Source organism: Musca vetustissima, unplaced genomic scaffold (assembly GCF_032173495.1).
Source record: "Musca vetustissima isolate MV318-11 ecotype Yass unplaced genomic scaffold, APGP_CSIRO_Mvet_v1 utg663, whole genome shotgun sequence".
Taxonomy (NCBI): domain Eukaryota; kingdom Metazoa; phylum Arthropoda; class Insecta; order Diptera; family Muscidae; genus Musca; species Musca vetustissima.
This window is the reverse complement of record NW_026875216.1, coordinates 39,674-61,215: the sequence shown is the minus strand read 5'-3', so window position 1 is coordinate 61,215 and position 21,542 is coordinate 39,674. Positions and strand designations below refer to the sequence as shown.

Genomic DNA, 21,542 nt, shown 5'->3' with positions numbered 1-21,542 from the left:
TTCGTTACTGGTTCTGTGCCATAACAGATTAGTAACATCTTGACACATATTTATGTGCAATTCACTCGAGACAATACATAACGCATGGACTGTTTAAAGAAAAAACAAGTTTCTGCAACATGATAACCTCGGCTTACACATCGTTGCATGGATAATGTGTATGTAAATTCTTCAATGAAAGCAACCCAATAATGATACCGAAGTAGCAATACCCCCCACACCTCTCCCATTTAAAAACATTGTATAAAACATTTAAATACCTTACGATTAAGAAAATAAGAACAAATGCAACAATGTGTATAAAAGGTTCGAACCTATGCACTTTTTTCAATTGAAATACAGCTAAAGTTGTAAGATCGGCCTTGTGCAACTAGTTAGCACAATAAATATTGAAAACTCGTTTTAGTTAATGTACACCAGCCAGCTGGAGAAGATGCCGATGACATTACTTGCTGCGGGCGCTGTTATCATTTTCGTTTGTTTGCTGCTCTATATATGTCACATACTGATAGGCTATACGCATGAAAGAGTACATAAACGTATTGCCGGACTGAATGCTTTGTCACTCCGAGCATCTATAGAATTTGCATGTAGAATAAATCATGAAAGTATGTCGTCAGTCAGTACATTACAGCCGCCATAAAAATAATTATTTATAAACAAAAATTATTTTTTAATCAACAGATTTCTTCGAAGAACATGAAAACCTATTTCGAAAATATGGCTGCATCATTGGAATATGGGGTTTTCGACGTTTTGTCATATTTTCGATGGACTCGGAATTAAATGAGCATCTGATGTTGAATTCGTTGCAAATTACAAAACATCGCAACTATGATACGCTCAAGCAATGGTTGGGTACAGGTCTATTGCTAAGCAATGGCCGTAAATGGCACCAACGTCGTAAAACGATTACACCAACATTTCATTTTAAAATATTGGAAGATTTCGTACAAGTGTTTGATCGACAATCGTCTGTGGCGTTGCAGTGTTTGGCTGAGGTGGCCGATGGCAAGATCGCTGTTGACATTTATCCATTTATGTGCCGGTTAGCTTTGGATGTGATTGCTGAGACAGCGATGGGCACGAAAGTCAATGCACAAATTGATAAATCTATGCCGTACACATCGGCTGTTAAAGAGTAAGTAATGCATATAACAATTTTTGTATTGTGGGTTAGATTTATAAAGGTAAATGAAAATATAAAGGTAAATGAAAATAATACGGCAAAAATGCCCATCATCGAAATATTGATTTTATATCTCAGGTTTCTTTGGACTAAATCTGCTTCAGATAATTTGAAGTCGATTTACAAGTCTGCCTGGCCGACTGGTGTGCACGATAAATCACGAAGGGAATAACCGATTTCATCCAAACTTTTCACATCTTAATATTTCCCTCAAACTCAGTTGAAGTTTGAATAAATTTAAAATTAAAATATCAAACATTTCTGGGAAAATTTAAAAATTAAGTATTGACAAAATAACAAGTTGACCTATTTGCAAACCTCGCCACCCCTCTGCCTACGTCGCTGATGGGAGCTATATCTAAATCTGAACCAATTTCAACAAAATTTGACTGAGGTCAACCTGAAGTAATTTCCGTACGCAATGCAAAACTTTGACTCAATCGAACAAACATTGGCATGTTAGTGCTCCATTTTCATAGAATCAGACGAAACTATATATGGGAGCTATATCTAAATCTGAACCGATTACAAAACCAGTGAGCGGAGCAGTATAGTCGGACGGGCCGACCATACGATACCCTACACAACTACCACGGAACTGTATCTTCCTGTGGATGTTTATTCCAAGCCTGGACAATATTTCGTGATATCTACACATTGTTGCCGATTAGAGGTCAATAGCACCTCTTCCTTACACTGACATACTTTCCCAGAATTACTAATATTCTGTACAGTCCTTCTAATTACTTATCCAGTTCCCTTCACCGTGGGTTCTGTTGTGATGTTTGACTTTCAATTGTGGCGTATACATCGACTCGAAAAAACACAACAAATTAAGTTTTCGGTCCACTTCATTATTTGAACATCGCCGAAAATTATAGGTGTTGTCAATGACCATAACTGAAATCTTATGGAAAATTTCAAAGGGATCAGAGCTATATTTCCGCCCTCTTGTGTGGTAATGGGTTACTAAATAATATATGAATACATTAGCACCTGTAAATATTTAAGTGTAACTCCCACAGTTGAGTTCATACGACCATATAAATGGTATCAATTTAAAGGTCAACCACTCATCTTGGATATGCTATCAACTCCTCGGGTCTTTGTTCTCCAGGGGTAAATATATACGCTATAGAATACAAATTTTTTAATTTTTCACACACAAGTTGGGGTCTATTTGACCCGCTAAATATTGACCGATCTTTATCAAAACAGGCATCCTTATTCTTTGGCCCAATCCCCTTTTCCATGCAAAAATTTGCGGTGTTTGGGCCATAATTGCGGCCTCTGGAGCGACCAGAAAACCGACAAAAATAAAGTTTTTGGTCCATTTCGTCCCCTACATATTAAGCGATCTTTTCCAAAAACAATTGGCGTCTTCATTGGCCAGAACCCATCCTACATGCAAAATTTCGTGAAGATCGGTCCACAACTGTGGCCGGTATGGTGTTTAAAAATTATAATGGACAGACGGACGGACGGACTCACATGTCTATATCGACTCAGCTAGTCGAGATATGAAGATCGGTATTTTTAAAGGTGGGTCTAGGACCAATATTTCGCGGCGTTACAAACTTTTGGGGCTGCACAAAGCTATAATACTCTGACAACATAGTTATGTAGGGTATAAAAACTTCATGTACATCTATCAGAACCTTTTTAATTACGCTGTGCTTAATTAGGTCCTGGCTCAATCGAAGAAATAATTGCATTAATTCGGACGACACTATATATGGGAGCTATATTTGAATCGCACACATGAATCTGGTCCTAATTGAGTATACTGTACAAAATTTGGTATGAAGGTTAAACGCCCTGAACGAAATGTGGGCCGTTGTATCGCTTTTGACGACATGTCTTCATATTTTCAAAAACTTGTCTACATATCATGATTATGCTAGCATCCAACTGAACATGGCTATGCTTCTTCTTATTTTTATTTTCTTAAAAAACATTATGTTGGGTATGTTCGGTCAGTAGTATTGTTGTCAATAGTCAGTAGTCATTTACTAAAGACATTTCCTAAAGGGTATATAATTAACGGTCATTAAACTTATCAATAGAGGGACGTTACACTTTGTTGCAAATAATATATATATATACACATCGTGTACATTTTTTCAAAGCTTTTAGTCTTTGACTAATGGTGTATGGTACCAAAAATATTCATATACGTTACGTAGGGTGAACACGGATCCGAACGTTTTGATATGTTTGTTTTTAAGCACTTGTCCATAGGTAAATTTAATCTTTAATTTAACGATTGATTTTTGATAAGGTGTTCTTTATTTGGATTATCTCAGTTGTTCCATAAACAAAAATACACATTATCAAGAAAAAAACAAATTGTATAAATGGCAATAGATAATGTATTGCTGCTGTTAGAATGAGTACAAACAAAGGCACGAGACTTGTTGACTAGCTTATCAGCTGTGGGTAATTACACTTTGCTACAAATATCGTTCAAATTAAAGAAAACAATAAGAAACCAGCAGGCAATGTTTATAGTGGCATGTGATCAACAATGTAGGAATTGATATGTTTATGAATTAATGAAATGTAAGCTGTGGGTAATTACAATTCGCTACATTTATCGTTGAAATTCAAAACAATCGGAAAACGGAAAACGCGGCAATATCTAAATCATGGGCTCGGGGTGGAAAAATTCTATATATATATATATATATGAAAACCCCCAGAAGGAAAAATTCGCCATTTGTCAATGTTCGGAGATATGCCATGATAATTTTTTGCTGGCAACCATATTATACATGAAGAGATAGCTCCATATCTTGATCTGTAGCTATTGTATGTATTTTTCGATATTAAATATATTTACTAAAATCAAATGAGGAATTGTTTTCTAGAAGTTACTTCCAACTTAGTTTTTGAACCGGACTTCAATTATCACAAGATGCAATTTTTCATTCTCGCAATATTCTACAGAAATGTTGCTCATAAAGTTTTTGGTGGGGTCCTCAAAGACAAACAAGTGGAAAAGCGTTAAGTTCTGCCGGGCCGAACTTTGGATAGGGAACATACCAAAAAGTGGACCTATACCCATATTTCCAAATTTGTTATGAAAACCATAATACAAATAACACAAATTTTTAATGGATAATACCCTCAGCCTGGATACACCTGACTAATGAGGATTTATAGACTTTAACACGATGAAAATGTGCCTCATAAAAATATTGGTTCCAGACCCCATTGTTCTTTGGAAAATTTAGATTCCATTCAGACATTGCCCATCTTATTATTTCTTCCAAACTTAGTTCAAATTCGAAGATGGGGAATATCAGTCCACTCCTTCTGGAACCTCCACACAGGGGCTAGGTCTAAATGCGGCTTACGTCCTAATTGATTTTATCTCGCTATCCTCCGCAGGTGAAATGATTACAACAGAGTCTTAGAACTCAAAACGCGGAACAAATCAGATAACTATTTTATGATAAACAAGTGAATAAGCGTTAAGTTCGGCCGGGCCGAACTTTGGATACCCTCCACCATAGATATACTGACAGGTACTTGAAATGAAAATATAGGGAAAATACCAAAAAGTGGACCTATATCGACATTATGTAAACCACAATGTAAACTATAAAACAAATTTCTGAAATTTTTAATGGACAATTATACCCTCAGCTTTATGGATAATGTCACGGTTAAGATGGTTCTAGATGATTCTTGTTTCAGAAAATTTTGATTTCATACAAACTTTGGCCATCTTATTATTTCTTCCAAACTCAGTTCAAGTTGGAAGATGGGGAATATCGGTCCACTCCTTCTGGTACCTCCCACACAGGGGCTAGGTCTAAATACGGGTTATAGTTCATATATAGTTCATTATCGAACTTACGTTCTAGTTTTTTATCTCGATATTCTCCGCAGGTGATATGATTACAACAGAGTCTTAGGACCAAACCCAAAACGCGGAAACAAATTGCATAACTATTTTAATATAAAAAAGGGGGTTATATGGGGACTACCCCAAAAATGGGGTGCATATTAATAAATTTTTGTAGGGAAATTTTTTACCATATACGACTACAAAATACCAAATTTCAGCGAATTCGGTTGAAAAACGTGCTCAAGAACCTCAAAATAGCGAAAATCGGGGGTACCCTTATATGGGGGCTACCAGAAAAATTGGACCTATATGTATAATTTTTGGTGGAAATATTTGGTACCTAATAAGAACCAAATGTACCAAATTTCAGTGAATTCGGTTGAAAAACGCGGTCAAGAACCCCAAAATACCGACATTTGGGGGGTACCCTTATATGGGGGCTACCAGAAAAAAGTTGACCTATGTTTATAATTTTTAGTGGAGAGATTTGCTACCCAATAAGAACTCAATGTACTAAATTCCATCCAATTCGGTTGAAAACTACGATCAAAACCCCCAAAATACTGAAAATTAGACGGTACCGTTATATGGGGCCTTCCAGAAAAAAATTGACCTATATGAATAATTTTTTGTGGAGAAATTGGGTACCCAATAGCAACTCAATATACCAAATTTAAGCGAATTCGGTTGAAGAACGCTGATTACAACAGACGGACGGACATGCTTAGATCGTCTTAGAATTTTACGCTGATCAAGAATATATATTCTTTATAGGGTCGGTGATTATTTCGATGAGTTACAAACGGAAAAACAAAATTAATATACCCTCCATACTATGGAGGTATAATATACCCCAAAAAGGGGGCGAATATTAAAACTTGTTGGTAGGGAGATTTGCTACCATATACGACTACAAAATACCAAATTGCAGCGAATTCGGTTGAAAAACACGCTCAAGAACTGTTATATGGGAGCTATGCCTAAACGTGTACCGATATATCCCATCTTCGAACTTGACCTGCCTGCAGATAAAAGACAAATTAGATTGATCCGAATCAGACAGAATTTGTCACAGTTAATTATTTAGCCCATGAACTTTATTGCAATTGGTGAAAATCGGTTAAGATCTAGTTTGTCAGAATGGATCGAAATTTCAAGTACTCCTAAGATGTTTGGTATTGCAAATGGGATATACAGGTCCACTTTTTTGTGTAGCCCCCATATAACGGTACTTCCCAATATTCGGAGTTTTCAGCCGATTTGGCTGTAGTCTTTTATCTTCTCATTGCATAACGAGTACAAAAAATTATTTATATTGACTCAAGTTTCAGAGTAGCAACCATACAACGGTACCCCCAATATTTGATATTTTTGGGATTTCTGACACGTTTTTGGACCGAATTGACGGTAATTTAGGATTTTGGATTCTCATTGTATAGCACATCCTTGTACCAAGAATTATTAATGTTGACCCAAGTTTCCGCGTAGCCCCCGATAACGTTACCCCCTCATCCCTGTACTATAAGTGATTTCAGTACTCTAAAAGTGATCAATATTGAGCATTGTTTTGGCATTGCCCCATAAAACACCAAAACCTCTATTAGTTAAGTGTTTTGTTCAAAGTTGTTATTTATTTAGTTTTTAAAAAGTATTTTGTAGCTTTGTGAAACTTTTAATAAGTGCATTTGCAGCTCTAATCATTATTGCATTTTATTGACCGCAAAAATGTATGTTAGACATAGCTAATATCAGTATATATGCAGAATTATAACTCAAAGTATATTGAATTTAAGTATAGAAATATTATTAATTTAGCATGAAGGCCTATAAATTTTCACAGTCTAGAGGACAGTTAATAATAATATTTGCAGTCGTGAATTATCGATCAAAGAAGTGAAATGTTTTATTTATTGCTTACCGTGTTCGCTGCAATCCTCCTGGCGTTGGCTTTCTTAACTTATGGTACTAAGAGACCTTTGCGAAATGCCTTCAAAAAATTGCCGGGTCCGTTTTTAATTCCTTTAATGGGTTCCGTACACATCATATACAAAGTGAATCTACAAAGTAAGAAGAGCAAAAAATAAATAAATTAACATGAAATTCGAAGCAGTGTAAATTAATATTGATTTAATTGTAGATATTTTTGAGAGAATGACTGAAATGTTTACCAAATATGGTCCAATAGTGCGATTAAATGTCTTTAATCGGTATGCCGTCATGAGTATGGATATGGAATTAAATGAAAAACTCTTGGCCAGCAATGTACATATCACGAAGCATAGAAATTATGGCATTCTCCACCAATGGCTGGGAGTTGGACTATTAATGAGCCATGGCAAGAAATGGCATTTACGTCGTAAAGCAATTACACCAACATTTCATTTTAAAATTCTCGAAGAATTTCTAGAGATTTTTGATAATCAAGCTAACGTTGCGGTACAATGTTTGGCAGAGAAAGCGGATGGTCGAACGACATTTGATATATATCCGTATATTTCAATGTTGACATTGGATATTATTGCGGAATCGGCTATGGGTACAAAAGTGAATGCACAAACAGATAAAAATATACCCTATACACAGGCCGTAAAGGAGTGAGTATATACGATGTGGAAATTATTGTGAAAACAAGTGAAAAAGCGTTAAGTTCGGTCGGGCCGAACTTTGGATACCCTCCACCATAGATATACTGACAGGTACTAGAAATGAAAAAATAGGGAACATGCCAAAAAGTGGACCTATACCGACATTTCTAAAAAGGGATTATGTAAGCCATAATTAAAAATTCAGTAATTTTTAATGGATAATTATACACAGTGGCTAATCGAAACATTGGTTCTAGACCCCATGTTTCTTTGGACCAAATACGTTTCGAAAAATTTAGATTTCATCCAATCTTCTTCTGGAACTTCTTCTTCTGGAACCTTCATACAGGGACTGGGTCTAAATGCGGGTTATAGTTCATTATCGAACCTTATGTCCTACTTTTTTATCTCGTTATCCTCCGCAGGTGAAATGATTACATCAGAGTCTTAAAACCAACCTCAAAACGCGGAACAAATCATATAACCATTTTAATATAAAAAAGGGGGTTATATGGGGACTACCCCAAAATGGGGGCGAATATTAATAATTGTTGGTAGGGAGATTTGGTACCATATACGACTACAAAATACCAATTTGCAGCAAATCCTGTTGAAAAACGCTCTCAGGAACCTCAAAATACCGAAAATTGGGTGTACCCTTATATGGGGGCTATCAGAAAAAATTGACCTATATTCATAATTTTTCTTGGAGAGATTTGGGACCTATTAAGAACTCAAAACACTAAATTACAGCTGATTCAGCGGAAAAATACAGAAAAAATGCAGAAAAAAGACAACCCTATGCGAAATTTCAGCACTCTATCTCAATTCCTTCAGAAGATAGCGTGATTACAACAGACAGACGGACGGATGGACATGGCTAGATCGTCTTAGAATTTTACCCTGATCAAGAATATATATACTTTATAGGGTCGGAAATGAATATTTCGATGAGTTACAAACAGAATGACAAAATTAATATACCCTTTATGCTGTGGTGGAGGGTATAAAAAAACTAAGAAAAAATGTAAAAGTTATATTTAAAATTTTCATCACGAGTAGAACACCAACTTTTGAAATATTTTGGTTTGAAAATTCGAGTAGAGGATGTTGTTTGGAAAAAGACCTTCCAATTCTTCATTCGCAGTGTCTAGATCAGCATGTTTTTTGTTGGGAACTCGCTGCCCCAACCTCTCACAAAGATTTTTTTTTCATAATTAAGGAATGTCCTTCTTCTTCATCAGCCTGCAGCATCCTCATTCTCTTTTAGTACATAGTCCCCCAATAATTCGCAGCTGGACAAATCAATAGGGTTCACATCTTGCAGAAGGTGATCCAAGATCTTATTGTTGACTGCATAACATACCTCATTGTAGGCCTCCTTTTTCAGTTTACCGCCGAACTATTTTCCTCAATCGTCTCTATAATGACTCCTGGTCTCATTCGCATAAGAATGTGGCTTCCTACCAATTGTTGCTATCATCTTCCTCTTTCATGCAGTCCTGTTAGTCCTTTTGTAATTTCGGACTTTGCGGAATATAGCACTCGTATTCTGGATATGACGTTCGTCAACAGTTTTGGAGACGTTGTTGTTGAAGCAGTTTATAAGAATTGTATATTTTCCTGTTTAAATTTCCTCCAGTTCTGTCTCCAGATTTAGAAATGCAGCTACCTCCACTGGCTGTAACCTCAAATCTTCCGGAGTAAGGTGAGTAGATTTGGCTGGGCAATTGAATAAGTGCACATGCTGGGCAGACATCCTGCACCTGGTCATCAATCCGTACCCAATACGAATTGAGCCGACTGCACCATCCAGAACGTAACTAGGTCAAAACTACTCTGGTTTGTCTGGGCAGCTGACGTTCTTCAGCTGCTATGGATGGGGGTGATCTCCGAGGACGGCATTCACTTTGTGTCCGTTCAGTGCTGCGGCTACTGCATCTGTATAAATGCCATTCAGACCTGCTCGATAGGCAACTTGATCTAGAGGCTCCCTTTTGTAACGTTGGACCTCCCTCTCTAGATCACGCAGATCCTCCCGGACACGCCTGGGTGGGGGAGTCCTCTCCACCATATGATGGTTGGGATGATTGTCCCTGAAACACCCGAGCAGGTACTGCAACGAAAGCATATTGCTATGCTGACGTAAAGGAAGGATCTTCGTCTCCTCATGAAGATGGTCCACTGGTGTCATGAGGAGGCACCCTGTCACAGTCCTCACGGCGGCATTCTGACACTTCTCCACTGCGTATCACTGGAATTCGCAGGCCACACTGGAACCGCAACGCTAGCCACAGACCGACCTATCGCTTTGTAAGAGGTCAACAAGGTTTCCTCATCTGCGCCCCAAGTGCTGTCGGCAAGCGACTTGAGGACCTTGTTCCTACTTTTCAACTTATCGCAGATAGCCGTGGTTTGCGCGGACGATTTGAACATACTGTCGAATGTGACCCCGAGTATTTTGGCGTAGTTGGTGGTCGGAATTGTATGCCCCTCGACCTGCACATTCAACGGCATTCTCATCTCCGCAGTCCATATGGTGAATAGTGTGGCTGACGACTTCGAGGAAATAGGCGTTCAACCTCACACATATGTTCTCAACAATGATTCTACAATCGTGGCATCGGGTCGATGCCACGATTGTACAATCATCTGCATATGTAACGATTTCTAGAGGTTAAACAAGTCCGGAGAAATCACTCCACCCTGGAGAACTCCCTGTTTAACTCTACGGGGTTTGGAATTCTTGTTCCGGAACTCCACGTACGACTGGAGACGTAATTCTCTCCGCCGCTCCCAACGATGTGGAGCGGTTTATCCCAATGGGCATCCGTTTTCGGGTTTCTGTGTTGTGAACTTTGTAATGCCCTTGCACACTTCTTCCACGATTTATCAGCCTCTTAGCCCCTCCGGCATTCTAAGGTCGACATACATTCGTTTTCCGATTCAATGTTTGTGTTCGAGCCCACACTTGTGCCAGAAGGTTGAGTTGAGATTGCCCTTGACCGTTGGTTTTTCAACTCAGATCCATTGCCTGTTGACTGATGTTTAAAATCTTGACAAAGTTTGGATTCTTTATTAAACTTATCTGATGTGTGTGTGTTTATAAAAAAGTTGAGCATTTAAAATTCTTTTGATTGATCTAAGTTCGATCATTTATAATTATGATGTACAATGTTTTGATAAATTGGATGTCCCCATTTGCTTAATATGATATTCAATAAATTTTAAAAAGATTGACAGGAAACGATAGTCTTGATCCAGGCTTCTAGAGGATGTTTCTGAATTCAAATTCTTCGCCGATATACATATGTATGTAATTCATTTATTCTTCTTTTCAGAATGACAGCTATGATGGCTTGGCGTTTTCTTCGCTTACACATACAAAATGAAGTGACGTTTACTCTATTCTATCCATTGAAAAAATTGCGACAAATGAAACTAATAAGAATTATGCACAAATTTACACGTGACGTCATAGAGAAACGTCGTCAAGATTTGGAAAATAAAGTCGAACGAAATGACGATTCAGATATTGGCTCTAAGAAACGTATGGCCCTATTGGATCTGCTGTTGCAAGCAACAATTGACGGTAGGCCCTTAAGTGATGAAGATATACGCGAAGAAGTTGATACATTTATGTTTGAGGGTCATGACACAACAACATCGGCTCTAAGTTTTACATTACATCTTTTGGCAAGGCATCCTCAGGTACAAAATAAACTATTAACCGAGATTCGTAAAGTATATCCCGATGAGGAACATAACAAATTTACTCTGATGAATTTGAATGAATTGAAATACATGGAGTGTGTCATTAAGGAGGTGTTACGCCTTTATCCCTCTGTACCGATAATTGCACGAGAAATTGTTGAAGATTTTAAATATGGTAAATATAAGTTTAAACAAATTCAAATTAGTTTGAAGTTTATATATTTTTGTTTTTTCTCTTTTCAGAACATTCGAAATTAGGTAGCGGTGTCATACCAGCTGGTACCGAGTTTGTGATCTCCTTATATGCCATGATGCGTAATGGTACACGTTTCAAAGATCCTTTAGAATTTCGTCCAGAACGTCATGAAGAACACGATGCAAGCAGTAGTTTTTGTTTTGTCCCCTTTAGTGCTGGTCCTCGTAACTGTATTGGTCAAAAATTTGCCATGTATGAAATGAAAGTAATTTTGGTAAAAATATTACAACGTTATGAACTGTTACCGCTGGGCGAAGATATTTCGCCGGTTATGAATATTGTTATGCGTTCTGAGACTGGTATGCAATTGGGTCTCAAAGAAAGAACATAAATTGAAAGATATTTTTGAAATTTTGGTTTGCTATTGAAATTATTAGTATTTAAAGAAACAATAAAAATATTGTTTATATAAAAACTTTGTGTATAAATGAGATCCGGGTGGATGAAGGAATGCAAAAATTATATATATTTAAGTTTATGTATGCTATTTTGTTTTTATTAAAAATAGTCGGACTTAATCCAAGTTTGTTATGTTTTTTAAAACAACGACTTAATAGTGGGAAAAGTATTATATTGGTCACCAAGGGATAAGTCGTGGAATGCTCTAATTTCGGATTTCACCACTGATTCTCATCAGTTACCTTAATTTTTTGTTGGGTATATTCTCCCAAGAAGCTAATTTTATTAACTCTTTAACCAAAAACTAGCTTGTCATGTCCGACTGTTAATATTAATTTTCTGGTCTATGTCCTTCAGTGGTAAATATATACGCTATAGAATACAAATTTTTTAATTTTTCACACAAAAGTCAGGGTCCATTTGACCCGCAAAATAATGACCGATCTTAATCAAAACAGGCACGCTTATTCTTTGGTCCGATCCCCTTCTCCATGCAAAAATTTGCGGTGTTTGGGCCATAATTGCGGCCTCTGGAGCGACCAGAAAAACCGACAAAAATAAAGTTTTTGATCCATTTCATACCCTAAATATTAACCGATCTTTTCCAAAAACAATAGGGGTCTCCATTGGCCAGAACCCATTCTACATGCAAAATATCGTGAAAATTTGTCCATAACTGTGGCCTGTATCGTGTTTACAAATTATAATGGATAGACGGACGGACACACATGTCTAGATCGACTCAGCTAGCCGAGATATGACGATTGGTATACTTAAAGGTGGGTCTAGGACCAATATTTCGCGGCGTTACAAACTTTGGGGCTGCTCAAAGCTATAATACCCTGACAACATAGTTGTGTAGGGTATAACAAAGCACAGGTTGCATTTATGATCCGATTTGGATAAAATTTGGCACAGGTCACTTATTTGTTCCAATGACGGACCTTATTGAAATTGGAGAAAATCGTTCAGATTTAGATATAGCTTCCATATATAGTTTCGTCCGATTTTATAGAAATGGAGCACCAAACTGCCAATGTTTGTCCGATTAATACAAAATTTTGAACAGCGTGCTGAATTAGGTCCAGATGGATGTATGCGAAGTTTTGTTTTAATCGGTTCAGATTTAGATATAGTACCCATATATAGTTTCATCCGAGTTTATGTAAACGGAACACCATACTGCCAATATTATTCCGATTGAGACAAAATTTTAGACATCTTACTGAAATTTCTATAGGGTAACGTCCGTGAAGTTTTTTTTGAAATCGGTTCAGATTTAGATATAGCTCCTACATATAGCTTCGTCTGATTTTATGTAAACGGTGCACCAAACTCCTAATGTTTGTCCGATTGAGACAAAGTCTGCACAGCGTACTGAATTAAAATCAGATTGATGTATGCGAAGTTGTGTTGAAATAGGTATAGATTTAGATATAGCTCCCATATATAGCTTCGTCCGATTTTATGTAAATGGTGCATCAAACTCCCAATATGTGTCCGATTGCGACAAAATTTTGCACTGCGTACTGAATTAGGTCCAGATTGATGTACGCAAAATGTTGTAGAAATCGGTTCAGGTTTAGATAGAGCTCCCATATATATTTTCGTCCGATTTCAAGAAAATGTTGCACCAACCTCTTCATGTTTGTCCGATTGTCACGAAATTTTGCACAATTTGTTTTGTAAAAATTGGTGCAGATCCGACAATGCTCCGATATATTTTCGACCGACTTCATTTTTACACATACATAGCTTTCATACAAATTAATTTCTGTTGTCAATATTTACCATCAAAATATCTCAACTTAGGCGGGACATATATAGAGGTTTTGTCAAAACATTAAACTATATCGAACTTTTTACTTTTTTTAAACCTCCTAAAAAATAACAAAAATTTGGCGTGAAAACATTGAACATTTTCTGCAAACATATGTTTCACCCAGTTGGAAAATGTTATTAAAAACTTCGAAAGAGGTGATACCGTTAATTGGTACTGCACCATTATGTGGATCTATTTAGGGTCTCCGGAGAATATTTCGAGGTATTACCAACGGAATGAAAAAAATTATTTACACTCCTCCTCTGGTGGAGGTATTTTTATATGTTTTTGTACCCTCCACCATAATATGGAGAGTATATTAATTTTGTTTTTCCGTTTGTAACTCATCGATCGATATTCATTTCCGACCCTATAAAGTATATATATTCTTGATCAGGGTAAAATTCTAAGACGATCTAGCCATGTCCGTCCGTCTGTACGTCCATGTATTTTTGTTAACAAAGTACAGGTCGCATTTATGATCCGATTTGGATGAAATTTGGCACAGGCCACTTAATTGCCCCAAGGACGAACCCTATTAAAATTGGAGAAAATCGGTCCACGTTTAGGCATAGCTCCCATATAAGGGTACCCCCACATTTTCGGTATTTTGAGGTTATTGAGCGCGTTTTTTAACTGAATTCGCTGAAATTTGGTACTTTGAGTTCTTGTTGGGTAGAAAATCTTCCTACCAAAAATTATAAATAAAGGTCCATTTTTTCGGATAGCCCCCATATAAGGGTACCCCCAATTTTCGGTATTTTCGGGTTCTTGGGCTCGTTTTATAACTGAATTCTCTGAAATTTTGTAAATTGGGTTCTTATTGGGTACCGAATTACTCCACTAAAAAGTATAAATATAGGTCCAGTTTTTCTGGTAGTCCCCATATAACGGTACCCCCACATTTTTGGTATTTTGGGGGTTCTGATCGTATTTTTCGACCGAATTGACTGTAATTTAGTACGTCGAGTTCTTATTAGGTAGCAAATCTCTCCACTATAAATTATAAATATAGGTTAATTTTTTCGGGTAGCCCCCATATAAGGGTACCCCCCAATTTTCGGTATTTTGGGGTTCTTGAACCAAATTCTTTTTTGTAATTTGGTTTTTTGTAGTCGTCTGTGGCAACAAACCTCCCTCCCAAAAATTAATAATATTCGCCCCCCTTTAAGGGGTAGTCCCCATAAAACCTCCTTTTTATACCCTTCACCACACTGTGGTACAGGGTATTATGTCTCTGTGCATATGTTTGTAACAGGCAAAAAGAATCGGGATAGACCCATGTTTCCTTTTGAGAATATGCATAGAATCACTTTCTGAGTCCGTCCATGTATTTTGGTTAACAATGTCGCATTTATGATCCGAGTTTTGTTGAAATCGGTTCAGATTTATATATAGCTATAGTTTCGTTCTCTCGTCCGATTTTTGTACCCTTCACCACACTGTTGTACTGGGTATTATGCCTTTAGGCAAATAGGCACATGGTTTCATTTGAAAATATGCACAGAATCACTTTCTGAGTTGACTCCCATATATTTCCGTCCGATTTAAGGTAAATGGTGTATCAAAGTCCTTTAATATATTTCGGTTTGCACCAAATTTAGCGTAGCGTAAGGAATTAGGTCTAGAATGATGTGTGTTAAGTTCCATTAAATCAGTTCAGATTTAGATATAGCTTCTATATCTGACCAAATGAAAACTTTATTATAGGTTGCAGAATGACATGTTTATGGATCCAAATTCATTTTACTGTTCCTTTAAAAATGCGACATTTGTTAAGATTCATCTGTTAAATATACCCAAAGTGGTGAAGGGTATCATATAGTCGGCCCCGTCCGACTTTACTACTTTCCTTACTGGCTTATATTAAAATAGTTATATGATTTGTTCCGTGTTTGGGTTTGGTTGTAAGACTCTGTTGTAATCATTTCATCTGCGGAAGATACGAAAAAAAAACTAGAACGTAAGGTTCGATAATTAACCTTCTATATATATATATATATATTCATATATATGAATATGTTCGAATTTGACCTAATTTTGGAAGAAATAAAAAGATGGGCAAAGTTTGGATGAAATCAAAAATTTTTGAAACAAATTTGATGCAAAGAAACATGGGGTCTAGGACCAATATTTAGAACCATAATCGCTTGGAGAAATGTCAGTATAGGTACACTTTTTGGTATGTTCCTTATATTTTTATTTCAAGTACCTGTAAGTATATCTATGGTGGAGGGTATCCAAAGTTCGGCCCGGTCGAACTTAATGCTTTCTCACTTGTTTTATTTTGTTTCATACGTCATCAGTTAATTGAAAGCGTATTCATTGTTCAGCGATAATGTGACGATCTCCAGGCTTATCATTCTCATTTTCGTTTTGATTAGCTGATAGTCTTTGCTGGTGGTAGCTAAATGTGATTAATATGTTGTTACTATTATCAATAAAAAAATAAGTAATAGATTATATTTCTTGTATCGTAGTCTATACTACGAAGACAGTTCAATAATTCCATTACGATTAAATTAAAATGACAAACAAAACAAATAACAATTATTTCTCGAGATCCAAATAGCAATTTCTTTGGTAATCGCTTCAGTTGTATATTTCAATGTTCATGTCTGTTATTTGTTAAAAAAGTGTACATCTTCTAAAATTTCCTCATTTATATACCTAACCATCCATTAAAGGTTCGCCGCACTCCTACACCCCGAACCTACACAAAATTAAGAATGTCCCTTTAACATTTCAAGTGAAAATCTCAACAACTCTGGAAGATGGCTGAAACGTTTCTCAAACTTTTAATGCGCTTTTCTCGATGTAATGCGCTTGTGCGATTTTAATAACCCTAGATCACACTAGTGCCAGACATTTACTCTTCCGAGCAATCGGAAATCATACCTGCCGTCGAAAAGAATTAATTTTTGTTAATAACAAAAACAGGAACAAAGTTATGCCAAAATTTTATAACATTATCAGCATAGTATATAAGGAAAACATTATCGGCATAGGTCTACTCTATCGCAAGCAACTCTTCACACGTATAACATGTGGTATTACTTTAATTGTTTCCTTTTTGTCTGGAACACTGTTATGCTGCTTATTTTAAAACCAATCATAATTTTAACTATAATATATTTGTCCTCAGGGTAAAGAAAGTCATTCCATATCCATGAAAATCATCCCATACAAAGTTATTCATTATCATGTTAATTCCACACATTAATATATAATTTATTTAGAAATTCTTCGGCCACATTAAAGAACATTTTAAAACTATAAAAGCTTTGTTTATGACACAACATGATGTCCTTTTAGCCAAACACACACACATACAAACGGACATTTAATGTGGTTAACTTATGACTAGCCATCTCACATTCCCACCCATACCTCTGTGGAAAACTAACTCAAAAGGGATGTTCGATGGAAGCTAAACATCTGTTGAGTTTACTCGGCAAATGTCATCTTTGAATGATACCCCAAAGTGATGCTTATCCTTCGTCTTCAACCATGGCAACTGGCAAATGTATTTATTATCGAGTGGTCGTTTCAGTGGCCGTACCGGACTCACGTAACTCATTCGGTGTAGACAAACAAATAACCATATGGAGAGGAGATACTCTATGGTTTGATGTTCGATGGGAAAATGTTTCTTCTAACCCCTTTTTTATGAGGCGTATAAGCAATAACAGATTTTTTATGGTTACAACGTTAAATTGCTAAATGTTGCATGTGCGGCTACCCCTTTTACTTGCTGGCTATTTAGTTAGGGGAGTTTGCTTTCAATTTTCATCTGTCCAAAGTAGATTTTACTTCGGCTGGCCCCAAACCACACGTTCTACGAATATTCTGTCACGCTCGTATCTATGACAAGAAATGGGGTTTGTAAAACATTTAATGACACAAACAGCACTAGCAAAAGTTGTTGACAACAACACACGCACACACACACATACACGATCTTACAGTAAGAAGGTATTGTCAGTTACAAGATTGAAGAAGAGTCCAAAGAAGTTCAACGGTTGATGTTTATCCGGTGTTGTTATTATCCCTTTTGTGTGGACATAATGACATGTCACATAATTCACAGTGGGCGATAAATTCAAATGAAACAAGTGAAAAAGCGTTAAGTTCGGCCGGGCCGAACTTTGGATACCCTCCAACATAGGATCTATACCGACATTTTTACAATCCGATTATGTAAACAATAATTTTTTTATAGAAAATTATACCCTCAGCCTTAAGGCTAATTAGTGTGTATACACTTTCACACGGTGAAAATGTGCTTCATGGAAATATTGGTTCTAGAACCCATGTTTCTTGGGACCAAACCCGTTTCAGAAAAATTTAATTTCATCCCATCTTATTATGTCTTCTAAACTTAGTTCAAGTCCGAATTTGGGGAATATCGGTCCATGCCTTCTGGTACCTCCCACACAGGGGCTACGGCTAAGCCTAAATGCGGGCTATAGTTCACATATAGTTCATTATTGAACCGTACCTTCTAGTTTTTTATCTCGATATCCTTCGCAGGTGAAATAATTACAACAGAGTGTTAGAACCAAACCCAAAACGCGGAAAAATCTGATAATTATATTAGTATAAATATGGGAACTACGCCTAAAAGGGGTTGACTATTAATAATTTTTGGTAGGGAGATTTGTTTCCATATACGACTACAAAATGCCAAATTTCAGTGATTTCGGTTGAAAAACGCGCTCAGGAACCTCCAAATGCCTTATATGGGAGCTACCGGAAAAAGTGGACTTATATTTATAATTTTTGGTGGAGATATTTGGTACCCAATAAGAACCCAATGTACAAAATTTCAGATTCGGTTGAAAAACGCTCTCAAAAACCCCAAAATACCGAATATTGGGGGTACCCTTATATGGGGGGCTACCAGAAAAAATTGACCTATATTCATTATTTTTTGTGGAGTGATTTGGAACCTGTTTAGAACTCAAAGTACTAAATTACAGCCAAATCGGTGGAAAAATACTACCAAAACCCCCAAAATACTGAAAATAAGGAGGTACCGTTATATGGGGGCTACCAGAAAAAGTGGACCTATATTTATAAATTTTTTGTGGCGACATTTAGTACCCAATAAGAACCAAATATACCAAGTTTCAGCGAATTCGGTTGAAAAACGCGCTCAAGAACCCCAAAATACCGAAAATTTGGGAGTACCCTTATATGGGAGCTATGCCTAAACGTGGACCGATATATCCAATCTTCGAACTTGACCTGCCTGCAGACAAAAGACAACCCTATGCAAAATTTCAGCACCCTATCTAAATTCCTTCGGAAGATAGCGTGATTACAACAGACGGACGGATATGGCTAGATCGTCTTAGAATTTTACCCTGATCAAGAATATATATACGTTATAGGGTCGGAAATGAATATTTCGATGAGTTACAAACAGAATGACAAAATTAATATACCCTTTATACTATGGTGGAGGGTATAAAAATCTGTCTAAATATGTCTATTCATAGAAGATCTCCAGGAATTAATATATCTACTCGTAGAGGGGCCCCTGTAGATGGTATTCTGTATGACCTGTATGAGCTCTTCTATCTGCAGGAGGTATTCTGTGAGAAGAAAAGTTGTAAAATTGCATCTGTATGAGAAAGATCATTTGTCTTTAGGAAATACATCCTTTCTGTAGAAACGCGTAGAAAAGTTATTTTGTCTATGGGAAATATGTAAAAGGACTTCCGCAATTATACGAACTTTTAAAGGTCATATGTGTAAAAAAGAAGACCTTCTACCAATAGAAATCCTTAAGAGGGACCTGTGTCTATGAAGGACATGCGGACGTTTTTTAATGAGTAAAGCACATGTAAAATAAAATTTGTATACAGAGGACCTTAAAAGTTTCAACGGCTTCTGTATATTGAAAATTTACGTTATCAGAGCAGATATCCTGTTTACAGAAACCCTGACTATAAAAGACTTGTGGACAGATATTCTGAATACTGAAGCCCCTTATTTCGAAGGTATTTTTGTATAGAATACACGTTCTGTATATAAAAGACTTGACAATGATTTCCAATCGCAGTAAGACCGGCATAAGGTATGCGGGACTTCTAGCAAGACTTCTATCTTGATAAGGCCTGTAGAAGAAATTCTTAGAAGGCCAGTAAAATGTCGTCTGCCTTTAGAAAATTTATAGCAGACTTGTAGCAGATTTCAGCCTATACAATGTTTGTCCAAGGTATTCCGTCCTTAGAAGATTTGCAGAAGTTCTTATTACTCTATCTATAGGAGACTTGTGAAATTTTTTCTGTCTATAGTAGGTCTGGTGAAGGTTTTTTGTTTACGGAAAGTGTTGAGTAGGTCTGTTGTTAATAGAAGATATGCTGTCTATGAAAGGCTTGTAGAATGCGTGCTCTCTTCAAAAATCTGTAAAAAATTTAATGGAAGACTGTAAAAGTATAGAATAGAAGACCTGTAAAAGTATTCTTTCTATAGGAGACTTGGAGAAAGCTTTCTGCTTCTGTCAGTAGAATAGCATGAGCCCTAATTGTGCCTGTAAGACATTTGTTTAATGCCTTTTTTATACGGAACACATGAAAGGCTTGTCCAAGACTAATTTCTGATGTCTATAGAAAATTACCTCTCTTTGGAAGACCTGTTTTCTTTCTTTATAACAACTACAGAAGATTACTGACCTTAAGAATACCTGTTGATGGTCGTCGGTCTTCAGAGGCCATGACCATGACTGACCTTTTTCTGCAGAAGACCTGTAGAAGGTGTTCTAGCTATAGAAAAAATTGTGGGAAACATCTATAAGAATTCTTGTATTGAGAAGTCCGGTATAAGGTTTTCTTTGAGGACTCGAAGCCTGGAAGCTATATATACAAGGCATCTGTCTTTTATTTTCCGAATCCTTCTGCCCATACCAGACTTTTGCATGCTCCCCATAGCAGGCCTGCAGTTAGCTCATTTATGTCCTTTAAAGAAATAAAACCAACCAGTAAGGATAGTAGTAAAGTCGAACGGGGCCGACTATATGATACCCTTCACCACTATGCGTATATTAAACAGGACTATCAACATGAAATTGGATGAACTAAAATGTGTGATATTTATCTAAATGTGAATCGACTTAGATCAATCCATAAACATGTCATTCGTTTGTTACAATGGGGCAATTGCATGTAAATCGACTTCAATAGGACATCCGTTGGGCTATGCCTGTACTTCTAGAAAATGCAACTATGTTGTTCTATGCTCAATTTTGTACGTTCTGCAAAATTTCATGTGAATTTGACAAACATGATGAGTTTGATGCACCATTTACTTAAAATCGGACGAAAAAATATATGGAATCTATATCCAAATATTAACCGATTTCAACGAAACTTGTCACACGTTAGGTTATACTAATTTCAGTATATTGGTTCCTTTGTGGTTCAATTACTTAAAATTATAATCGATAATATATGAGTCTTAACCGATTTTCACAAAACTCAGCACACATCATTCCAGGCTCACTTCAGTACTTTATGCCAAATTTCGTGCAAATCGAAAGATATATTGGGACTTTGGTGTACCATTTACATGAAATCGGACGAAACTATATATGGGAGCTTATCTAAATCTGGACCGATTTTCACGAAACTTGGCAGACATCATTCTAGGCTCAATTCAGTACGTTATGTTAAATGTCGTGCAAATCGAAGGATATATAGGGACTTTGGTGCACC

General features: G+C 36.6%; 1 protein-coding gene across 1 annotated transcript; it reads left to right on the top strand.

The window, feature by feature from the left end:
- Window positions 1-770: 770 nt before the first annotated feature.
- LOC133337691 (cytochrome P450 4d8-like) lies at window positions 771-11,931 on the top strand. The gene is made up of 3 exons (XM_061545896.1): window positions 771-1,141; window positions 10,972-11,519; window positions 11,588-11,931. Exons 1-3 carry the CDS (start codon window positions 771-773, stop codon window positions 11,929-11,931), a joined length of 1,263 nt encoding a protein of 420 aa, XP_061401880.1.
- Window positions 11,932-21,542: the final 9,611 nt, after the last annotated feature.

What these genes read in the sequence shown, in the direction of transcription:
- LOC133337691 (XM_061545896.1), top strand. Translation starts at nt 771, where the DNA reads ATGGACTCGGAATTAAATGAGCATCTGATGTTGAATTCGTTGCAAATT. An exon ending in TACACATCGGCTGTTAAAGA is followed by an intron (nt 1,142 to 10,971) that starts GTAAGTAATGCA and finishes TCTTCTTTTCAG; the next exon opens with AATGACAGCTATGATGGCTT. An exon ending in TGTTGAAGATTTTAAATATG is followed by an intron (nt 11,520 to 11,587) that starts GTAAATATAAGT and finishes TTCTCTTTTCAG; the next exon opens with AACATTCGAAATTAGGTAGC.